Raw genomic sequence first — 12180 nt, 5'->3', positions numbered from 1 at the left:
TGGCCTTAACTTCAATTTTCGATCGAAAATATTAGTCTTTCCAATGCAGGTAATTCCTTCGAGAGTTATGATTATCATTCAGTCAATCTGAAAAGGTCGAGATTTGATGAAATTCATGAAATTTAACTTTCACATCAACCCATTACCTTCTTATTGAGATAAGAATGCAATAAATATCGAGACATTTTTATTAATCAGTGAAAAACTAACAAATTAGGATGTTTGAAGCTCGAAAATAGTGATTTATATTTTTCATGAGGTCCACTAGTGAACAAAAATAAAAATGCTCAATGATTTTGAAAAATATCATACATTTCTACCAATTTTTAATTTTTCGATTTTCTCGACAAAGGCCATTTCAGTAAAAAAATTATTGAAACGAAAAAGATGTATTTTACAGAGATCTTCAACTTTATTTTTACCACTTTTACAATACAACTAATAATTTCGAAGCAAATCGAAAAAACATGCATTTTTGAATTTCCTCGGAAATTTTTTAAAATGCATCAGAATTTGTTAATATTAAAACACAATTTTAAGTTGTTGCCTTTTATGTGAAAAGGAAAATAATAGGTCCACAGTTTCTTCTATATCCTGAAATTTGTATTATCAATACGCCCCAAAACGTATAACATTGCAAAAAAGCTATTTTTTAAGTCGATAAGATGCATGTCGTCTTACTCAATTACTTGAGCATGGATTTTCTACACGACTTAAAAAATGATATCCTCCAAGTAAATATTATTTCTGCCGTACAAACTAAAAAGATACACAAGTCTAATCCCTCTCGAAATAAAAAAATCAAGAAAAACTGTCTGCTCATAGACCTCTAATATCGAATAAATATGTATATAGTATAATTAATATGCGCTATTTGTGTAAAAACAATGTGCTTTTTATATTAAGCAATACAATTTTTTATTTTTTATACAATTTCTATTGAAAAATGGACTTGCGATGTTTGCTAGTCGCTAGTCAGTGTCTTTTCGGAACTTACCCAAAAGATCGACGCAAGTCGCTAGTGTATAAGCGAATTTAGCCGGATCTTATTTCCCGTGGATGTCCGATCAGAGTCCGAGCTAATTCACAAGTCTAAACCATAAGTAAGAACAAGCGATTCTTTTCGTTTGTAAATCCACTCCGCACTCTGTCACTTTTACAACGCAAAAAAGACACAAAGTTCTGTATTTTCTTTTTCATTCCCAATGAAAAATTGACTACTGGCTCAGTACTGCGCCAGAAGTAAGTTACGGCTCAATGCAGGGCATTTCCCATTGGGTGTGTATGCTGATGACGTATTGCATGTCTTGTACAACAGAAAGGGTAACGCAAAGTGCTTTGCGTAACCTTTTCTGTTGTATTTTTCAACTTTTTCGACTTTCCCCATTTATAAACAATCATTTGTTTGCAATAAATATGAATGATTAATAATGTTTATTAACACAGTTAGATGCAGCTTTCTCTTACGAATCCAACGATACCAAAAACTCATTTTTCATAAAAATGTCACTTATGTATCTTAGTTTCAACGGCAGAATTTGGCGTACAAAATAAATCGGCCAGGGTTTCTAGTTTTTGGTAACAGTCGGTTTTTTGATCCGGGTTATGAACACTAAACCCCACCCTCCTCGAGCCGATACAAAATAATTATGTACGCTGCAAATATTAAAGTGATTTTTCTTTTCGGATTAAAGTGAGATTTATCGTCATTCTTCAAAATTTACCGAAAAATTAGAACATATTAAATTGACCAAAAGACTTGAAACTTTTGAACATTTTTTAAAGACTTTTTTGAAAATTTTGTCTTGAATTCATTTTTCCCTATATATTAAATAGATGTAATCGGAAATAGATGTAGATCGGATCGGGTTTCGAGGTCGCAATCCGACCTAGCCAGAATCGTCCCGTTCCGCCAAGCCGAGCTTTTAAAGATTGTATACGCCACTATTAAATTTCCTTACTAATTCCGTAAAGAAACTACATAGTTCTGCGGCTTGAAATCCATAGCCTATCTATTTTAAAATGAAATAAATTTGAAATAAGTCCGATATTACATACCAATAATGAACTTCGACCAAAAATGGGAGCAGACTGGATCCTGTAGTAGAATACTTGTTACTATTAATAATGCAAATGAAACTTACATAATTGTTCTGTAAAAAGTAATTGCTAAGCGCTCATTGGAAGAACAATAATGCTTGTGTTTAATTAATTTTCTACTTTTGAAATTGGAAGCTCTATTTAATTAATGCACTGTACTATGGGAGTACATGGATATTGCATAGCATCGCTTTGATTCTCTAAATCTAGTATGCATGCAAATTATCAGCGTAAATATAGGCCTTAATACTCCCACCACAATCAGTGGAGATACGCCCCCCTAAATCCTGATTAAGCGGCTCTCTCGATCAGTCTTGTTCACTATAATGTAACGAACCACAAACTTAGTGATTGCAATTAATTTTATCCTTCGTAATACAATAACAACGTAGTTAAACCTAATTTGTATGATGAAAATAATTTAAATTTGTGAAAGTTCATTGTGCTTGTGAGAAATAATATGCGAAATATGTGTCAATTGAAGAAGGTTTTACGAATCTTTTTGTTGCTGGGATTGAATGAATTGTCTCAGGGGTTGAAGAAACATTGGTTACCTAACCAAGAGTGGAATTGTGAAAATAATTGGATAGATGGGCGAGTTCCAGACATGGACAGTCACGTAATTTTTCCCTTGGAAATGAGACACATCGCTGGAGTTCCGGTCGAGGGTGACTTAAGACTTTCTAAAATAGATTTACCCACAGACGGGGCCTTGGTTCTGGCAAAAAATGGAGCACTTAAGGTTAATATTTATTAAAAAGCTTGTGGTTATTTAGAACATAAGTTAAGGTTACTTTAGTTTAGACGCTTTGCATAAAAAATCATAGTTTCCAATTTTTTCGTACTTCAGTTTAAACATTTAAACTCGCGCTTTCATAACAAGATGAAAGAGTAAATATTTATCAAAATATATTCAGATGAAAAATTTTTTATGATAAAATTTTTAAAAAAATTAAAACAAATTAAAACAAATTAAAATTATAAAATAATAAAATTAGAAAAAATTATTGTTTAAAATATAGTATTTGAATTAATGTATAAAACTTGTTGGTAAATACATACCATAAATTATTGACGCCTCTGATTTTACCAATGTTTTACATATGCTTGCTAAAATATATATGAAGAGTTTCGAGGTGTAAAGGCGTAATGCGTTCGCTGATGCGTTCTATTAACTTTGACTTATTGCTTTGACTTATAACTAATGTCCCTGAATAAGATTATGGTTCTGTTCAGTTTACGCCAGGGGGAAAAGTAAATAAAATGAGACCATCCCATACTTCATGTCTATTTGAATAAATTGTATTAAATGTGTAGCTCATACATAGGCAAAGTATAACGATGTATATTTGAAGTATAGGGAAAGTATTGCTAAGGTATATCTAAAAAGTATGGCTGCAGTATAAATAAATTATAGCTTAAGTATAGCTGAATTTTTGTCAAAGTATGGCTAAAATGAATCTGTAAAATATAATTCATTTATGAAAAGTATGTTTGCAGTATAGGAAAATATGGCCATAGTATATATAGTTCAATTCTTTATGATATACACTGAAAAAAAGATAACTTGTACCAAGTGAATTTTACTTCTCTGAATTAATTAAAACTCCTGGTTATTTTTGAAGAAATATTTATTTGTGGCAAATAAATATAAGCACTTTGTTGGAAAAAATTATTTATTTCAGTCAAAGAAATTTTAATAGAATTGAGCTAACATTGTTTGATTCAAAAGTACGATCGATTAGTTGAAGGGACTATTCCACTGAATGAAAGAAATATTAATTGAAGATCAAAAATAGATATTTTAAACTAAATGAATGAAGAGTGGGACGATGGTCGTGGGGGCTAAAGCTTAGGCTTTGGACCCACTCCGTCGCCTTGCGGGTTCGATTACCGCTCCACACTCTGGAAGAGCCTCGGCGTCCCATGCGATGGATACGAGCCTAGCAAAAGAGTTTTCTTATCTCCGGAGAGTCGTGGGACCGGTACCTCTAGAGAAAAAGGTTTTCTCTAAGTACTTAAAGCTGTTGCTCTTGGTGATTCGGAACCCACCTTAAGCTGTAGGCACCCTCCCACCACTAAGTAAGTGTGTAGGGTGCGTGCACTGAGAAACTTTGTACTGGAAAAATTACTAAATTAGGTTAGAATCGAGAGACCAAGCCGATAATTCGTATATTTTAATACAATAATCGTAAGCTATGCTATTTTTATATGAAATTTTCCTATTGATAATACGAAGTCTTAGTAGTAATTTGTAAGACGAATTGTTATTGTCTGTAAGAATATAAATATTATACTACGACACTTTCTATTTTTTGTATTATAGAGTAAGACAAATTCGAAAGATCGCTCTCGAATATTAGCAAGTGACTTAGTAAGCAAGCCTAGCGTTGGACCGAGTACAGCCGAGCGTAAACGATGTCAGCCGACCAACGCTCTACTGAAATTCCTTAAATTTATCAATCACTCAATATAGTTTAATGCAAAGATCCTTATTACAATAAATTAGGATAATTCGAAAAGTTACAATTGGAAAACAAATTTTCCACAGAGAGCAAAAAATAATTTTTTAACCTCGATATTAGGATATTTGATTACGTCAATATATAAAGCTTAGAATTTAAAAAATTCCATCACTGTGAACAATTAATAAATAATTTAATAGATGTCAATTTGACTGCTTGCATTTAATTGATAAGAGCGATACATTTCTGGATCTCATTATCTAGTTTAGCAGGATGGATTATCGCCATGCTGCCGCATTGGAGACCCATGTTCGATTCCCACCAGCTTTACTTTACTCATATTTTTCTGTTTTAGCTTGTAAAATAATATTCTTGTTCGTATATGATAAAATATAAACTATATATTATCAGGTGTACTGTACAATTGCAATTTAAATAAATATAATAGTGTGAAAGAGTTTAACATCCCATAATAAATAAGTCTGTATTTACGTCGTATGCTCGTGTAAAGGATACATGTCGTGAGTTTCAACGCTACGCGGCGCATGTTGGGTTTATTTTTTTTCGTCTGCTAATCTGACTGCACCAATTTTTACTAAGTCGCTTACTAAATCAGTGCGCCGGTCTCTCTCGACGTTACTATAGTCCTTTGCAAATATTGCAATCTTCCCCATGGTTTCTTCAGTTTCGACCTTTGGTTGATATAATATATATATAGTGTCAATGCATGTACTCTTTTATAGCAAATAGATGTTTTTTCAATTTAATTATTATTACTTTAAATGAAACCATTACTTCTTTGATTTAATTTAACCTGAATATACTATTCAAGTATGGAAAATTAATTAATCCCAAATCGTCCTAATCAATTCAAAGAATCGAACTCATTGAATCAAATAAATATTTCTTTGAAAAATTAATCCAATTTTAAACGAATCTATACCTTTTAAATCAAGGAAATCATTTTCTTGAATGTAAAAAATATTTATTTGAATCAAGAAAATATGGCCAAAGAATTAATTTCTTTAGATCAACAAAATATATGTCTGGTTTATATAAAAATGTCTACTACTGAAGAATATTTTCTTCGCGCAAAGCAATAGGATTCAAATAAATGCATTCAATTGATTCAAAACATTATTTTTTTCAGTGTGGGTTATAGGAGATAATGTGTTATCTAAAATAAATATAAATTATAGGTCCAGAATATCCAAAAATATTTTTAGCAGTTTTTGAAATAATTTAAATGCAAATGAGTAAAATCTCAATTGCATCGTCAGCTATTTAACTTCATACTATAAATCATTGAAGAATAGATAGGTCATCTAAATAATAATTTCACTTAAAGTTTTTAATTTTGGGTGATAATAACATTATATGGTTAGTAATCAATGATTTTGGAATTCTCAATCATGTATAAGATAAATATAAATTTTCAATAATAGATCTTCGTGTTATGATGGTTTTGCATAACGCTAAAAAAGACAGAAGGTAATTTTTAATTCCGACGTGTATGTCGTAAGGAAAAATTTATCGAATTTTGTATAGAACTTTCACATTGTATTAACGCAGCTTTGCGTTGCAGTCGCGAACAATGTTCAATACCATTTTTGCTCACGGAATCACTATAGAATCGCGAACTTTTTATATTATCGAACGTGCTGTCTATCATGTTGCATTACTTTTATCCCGTTTCTAGGTATAACCTTGAAGAACAAATGAGAACTATTCTATGCCTAATACTTTATCCTTAATCAGGTACATTCTACACTTCATATATGCCCCAGCTATACTTCAGCTATGCTTTATCCATACAAATTTTATACTTCAGAAAGTCAATGATTGATCACTTCCATACTTATGATTCTTAGCCCGGGCAGTAGGTTGTTCTAAAAGCAAATTCTAAATCTTTGTTGAATTTCCATGCTCTCGCTATCAAATTTATTCAAGTGCATTGAGACACTTTGTACAAGAAAAAATAGTAAATTAGGTTACAATCGGGGGACCAAGACGATAATTCGTATATTTTATTACAATAGTCGTAAGCTATGCTATTATTATATGAAATTTTCATATTGATAATACGAAGTCTTAGTATTTTTTGTAGTAAAATCCTAGATAGGATAAATGAGTAGAGACATAATTGAATTACATAAAAAGAGTAGAAGTAATAAGTACCTAAAATAACATAAAAGGCTCACTTTGTAAGAGGAATCGATATTGTCTGTAGTATTACGAATCATACTATGACACTTTCTATTTTTTGTATTATAGAGTAAGTCAAATTCGGAAGATCGCCCTCGAATATTAGTAAGTGACTTAGTAAGCGAGCCTACACTGTTAGAAAAATCTGTACGAGGTTTAATATACATGTGTGTGAAGCAAATATGCACTACCGCTGCTGAAATGTAACATACATTGGTGTAGTGAATTTAACATACATGTGCATTAAATTTAATATACAGATCAGTATAGCAATGTGCGTGAAAACTCAACATGCTTTAATTACTTTATATCTTGTCAAATATTCTTAATTAAATTAATAATGTAGAATTTTTCGACTGAATTGTTATTTATTATGAAAGTGCAATGCACGGGTAAAACTTTTTCCTAATTTCGCTCTAAATAGTCCAAATTTAAGGCGAAAGACAGTTAATTATAGGTTAGGCCTGTTACTTATTTGCTTAATTGAACTTTTTCACTCGAAATCCAATTTTATTTCTGGTTAACAGGAAGAAGGTATCATGTTTTATTATTTACAATCGAAAATTACTGCTAAACTTATTTTGAATTTGAGAAAAATGGAATGATCTGATTCTTCTTGTGAGTGATTAATATGAATGTATATGAAATTTATTATAGTCGCCCTAAATGGCGATTTCATATGCTTGATATATCAATTTTAACACACATGGGATTATTAAATTTAATATTATTTTTAACAGTGTAGCGTTGGACCAAGTGCATCCGAGCGTAAACGATGTCAGCCGACCAACGCTTTACTGAAATTCCTTAAATTTATCAAACACGCAATTTGGTTTGATGCAAAAGTCTTTATTACAATAGATTATTATAATTCGAAAAGTTACAAATGAAAAACAAATTTTCCACAAAGAGCAAAAAATCATTTTTAAACCTCGATATTAGGATATTTGATTATGTTAAGATATGGTGCTTAGAATTTGAAAAATGCCATCACTGGTGAACAATTAATGAATAATTTAATGGAAATCAATTTTACTGCTTGCATTTAATTGATAAGAGCGATACATTTCTGGATCTTATTATCTAGTTTAGCAGGATGGAATATCGCCGTGCTGCCGCGTTGGAGATCCGAGTTCGATTCCCACCAGCTTTACTTTAATCATATTTTTCTGTTTCAGCTTGTAATATAATATTCCTGCATGTATATGATAAAATATAAACCATATATAATCAGGTGTATTGTTCAATTGCAATTTAAATGAATATAATAGTGTGAAAGAGTTCAACATCCCATAATAAATAAGTCTGCGTTAACGTCGTATACTTGTGTAAAGGATACATGTGTCGTAACCTTCAACGCGACGCACCGCATGTTGGGTTTTTTTTCGTCTGCTAATATATGGCTGCACCAATTTTTCAAAGTCGCTTACTGAATCAGTGCGCCGGTCTCTCTCGACGCTACTATAGTACTTTCCAAATATTGCGATCTTCTGCAGATATTCATACAAGAAATTTGGAAGTAACTTCTCCCGAAATTAGTAATTGGCTATAATACGCTGATTTACTACAGAGCTTTGCAAATACTTCTAACCTTTTTTTGAAATGTATGTAACATTTTAAAATTTTATTCCAATGAATTTTATAGTTGGACTATGTTCCGCTATGTCCCTCCATTGCAAACTAAAATTAGTAAAATCTAGTCTGATTTTTAGCAAATATTGCAACAGAAGGTTTCTCCACGTACAGGCAAAAAAATATACATATTTTTAAAAAAAAATTTTTCCCAATAACAACTCTCACGGCGTTTATCACGTATTTCCTATCATAAAAAATGCCTTCTGAGAGGTTACATTTTCATTGCGCGCTGCTCGATAAAGGGTTGCCTCGCCATTTGCTCTTGGATATGTATTCTTTGCACTCGGAATGTTTTAATGCAATTTTTTTAGCAAAAACAGCTCGTTTAGTTTCCAGTTTTGGTTTCAGGTATCTCCATACTCTAAAGTTTCTACATAATGAAGTATATTAACTTGCTCAAAGCCCTGTTGGCTTTGAGGCTTAAATCCGACCAACTAAATACATAAATTCATCTAAATTCTTGAAAATATGTATTTATTTGGTCGGATTCAAATACTTACTTTATCGAAAACCAATGGAATTGTTGATATAAATTGTAGTTGATAAGTATGATAGTTTGATCGTTTTTTTCTCAGTCGTAGCTTGATGAAAACAAAGCTTAGAGTACATATTCTTATTCCTCGTGAGGAGAGCTATCAGAAAACACACTTAGTTTTGAAAAAAATATATGGTTAAAGGTGTCAAAACAGCAAAAAACCACTTTTTTTAAACTCGATCTTTTACCTTCGCTATGAAGGTCAAAATTTTCATATGCATGAACTGCATTATTTTTCCTCTGTTATAAATGATACAAGCTTTAAAATACCGTTGGGTTCGTGTCTCTATCATTTTTGAATCGCGAGATTTTTCATTTTGTCAAAAAAAAAAATTTAACACTGTGCGCCGCGGGCGTTAAATTCTGCATGCTCGTATAAAATTAAACTTTACTGTGTGGGTACATAATATACTATTTTACATAGCAAACGATTAATTTTCAGGATCTTTATTGCAAAATGAGGAGTAAGGTCATTATTTTAAAGTTGTTATTTCAGAAACAATATCCAAAACAGGAGAAATTTTCAACAAAATAATTCTTTTTCATGCTTATTATTTTCTCCTAAATAAAAATCCAAAGAAAAGTTGAAAACTAAAAAAAAATGGAAACTTTCTAACAGAACTCTAAAAACATATAGTTATGAACAATAATACATAATTTAAACTTTTAAGTACTGCATCACTGTGAGTGAAATGCTTAAAAATGGTGGGATATTTCAGAAGAAACCGCCACTTTCTAATTGTATTCTAAGAGAAAATTGCTATAACCAATAGTAAATTCTTTTCGGCATTTTTTTAAACATCTTGTTATCAGTTAAAAGTAATATTTTATGTAATAAATAAACAATTCTATAAAAGATAACCGCAAGAAAAATGAATTAGCGTTAAAAACTCGCAAAACCCAATTATTCACTTATGGTTTTTTTGGGACTCACTTCTTTTCGTCTGGTCTTACCAAGATAGGAAACTTAAATAGATATAAGAAAGTCTTACAGCTTTTTCTGTGTTAGATCTGACATCTGTTTGGGACGCGTCGTTCCTCTGACGAGCGTTTTCTCGGAGATCATTCATTTTTTTCAAGCATTATTTTCACAAAGTTAAATTTTGTTGTATATAAAATTTCCCACTTTTAAAGTTTACATGCTATTTGGGGAAAGTTTATCCTACGATAAAATAAAAGCTGCTATCTGCTTCGGCGTCTTTATAAGAAATGGTAAAACGGCAGAGTATGAGTGAATTCGAGCTATAAATCGGGACACCAGATCTAAAACACAACAAAAAAAAGTTCAAATTTGTTGGAGGTTATACTTGCAACGGTTAAAAATTAAGCATATTTCAAATAAAGTTTCACCGAGGTTAGGAATATAATTCGGATCTCGTCTACTGCGTCACGCTGAAGTGAGCAAATTTCGATAAAATATATAGAATCAGCAACAGAAAACATGAAAAAAATGTTCCTACTGATATATCTCCTCCGAAATAAATCGCACTATTGTATATGAATTAGAACTTATTTAACACTGTTTAGCAAAAAGCGTAAAAAGTAACTGATCGATGGGAATCCTCATTTATTTCCAATTTAATGAAGTTAAACGACTATAGATAGAGCTGTCGTCGTAATTCTCGCTAAATTTCGAATAAAAATAGAAAGGTTACCCAGGAAAAAAGAAACGATTGAACTGGAGCGCTTCGAAATGTGTATTTTAAAATTCCAGATTGGCAAAGTTGCATTTCAATTGTTTTGGGACTCTTTGAATTGTTCAGCTATTTTTAATTAATTAAATCTGCCAAGCCACATTCGGAGATGTACTCGTTCTATCGTTTTAAGACATTCTGAATGGGAGAATATAACTTCAAAAAACTAAATTAAGTTCAGTTCGTGATTTACGATTGACAGAAGAAACGCATGAATCGTTTTAAGTTCTCAATGAAATTTAGTTTGAAGGATGTCAAACTGAACGGAGAAAAAGCAGGTTTCCTTCTACAGAAACGAATCTGCATCATACAAGTGATGTTTGATGAAGTCCGATGAATTGTATAATGCAGATTGGGCTCTTCATTATTTAATTGTAGTGAATGGGAAGTGGCTGCAAATAAATTTGAATAGGAAAATGCAGATAAGTTAGGGACTGTTCACTGTCGCGAACTTGTGAAACCATAAGAATGCTACCTGCAGGTAGAATTTCTTAGCTGCATTTGAAATTGGGCTTAAAACCAATTTTAACACTGTTTTTACTAGTTTAGAACAATAAGTGAATACAAAAAATGAATATTTTTCGGAAACTAAGTGTTCAATGTAGAATTTTTATCGTATTCAGTGAAAAAACACAATTCCTGTTAAAACTGTGTTCGTCTAGAAAATAATTATTTTACTATATCATATAAGCTTCAGCACACCATGAGCTAAAATGAACTTTAGTTAATGCATATAGCAAGATTTTTGGTTCAAAAGAGGCAACAAATATTAATTATAGACGAGCAGAAATGAAATATGAATTCTATGAACTAACTTTTAGGTTATCATTTTTTAGATACTAAATATTCCATGTATAAATTAATCAAAATTTATTTTAAGTTCAATTTTATATCAAGGTAACTAAATTGGAGCTTATAATTTGTTTAAACCTATATAACATACTAAAATAAAGATTTTCTTGACAAAAACAATTTTAACATAAATCGTGTTTTTCGTTGTATACGATGAAAATTACACATATGTAACACTTAATTTCCAATAAATCTTAATTGTTTTCATCCCCTTAGTAGTTTAATCTATGCGAAATAATTAAAAAATGGTTGTTATAAGCTCAAATTAAAATCAAAATCCTACCTCATGGTGTCGCGAGTTCACATTTTGTCCATATTGAAAAAATACATGGGGTATTGAAGCGCAGCGGATCCCAATAGTGTAATTACGATTAACCGTAGTTTTTTAATCGATAACGAAATATTTCTTGGTAAATCGTAAAATAATCAATTCTCCAATTCACTGGTACCTCTGACCTATCGTCAGCAATCTGCCATTCCTCTTTAAGATACACATTTCATACGACTTGAAATACGATTGAAACGCGGTCAATTGTTTCTTGTTTCCTGGGTATAAGGCGACAGATTATCCAGGCAAGGTTAAAAGTCAGAAATTATCTTTGATTCATCTAAAGTTTATCTAGGACGTTTATTTTTTGTTGTGGTGAATCTTTCACCTGGAATCGATATTTTTTTAAATTTATTTATATATTTT

At 31.2% G+C, this 12180-nt stretch overlaps 1 protein-coding gene across 4 annotated transcripts in view; it reads left to right on the top strand.

Annotated features, from left to right (window-relative positions):
* The first annotated feature begins 2398 nt into the window (after positions 1 to 2398).
* The window catches only part of LOC117172585 (protein amnionless-like), a 442636-nt gene continuing 432854 nt past the window's right edge, over positions 2399 to 12180 (top strand). For 2 of the 4 annotated variants that reach the window (XM_033360665.1, XM_033360666.1), the window contains exon 1: positions 2399 to 2842. In XM_033360665.1, the coding sequence (XP_033216556.1) occupies positions 2561 to 2842 (282 nt within the window). In that variant the 5' untranslated portion in view covers positions 2399 to 2560. The remainder of the gene's footprint in view (positions 2843 to 12180) is intronic. The other 2 variants (XM_033360664.1, XM_033360667.1) reach the window with 1 other exon arrangement.

The sequence above is a fragment of the Belonocnema kinseyi genome, chromosome 5 (genome assembly GCF_010883055.1).
Source record: "Belonocnema kinseyi isolate 2016_QV_RU_SX_M_011 chromosome 5, B_treatae_v1, whole genome shotgun sequence".
Classification (NCBI taxonomy): Eukaryota; Metazoa; Arthropoda; class Insecta; order Hymenoptera; family Cynipidae; genus Belonocnema; species Belonocnema kinseyi.
This window is presented reverse-complemented; position numbering and strand designations above follow the sequence as displayed.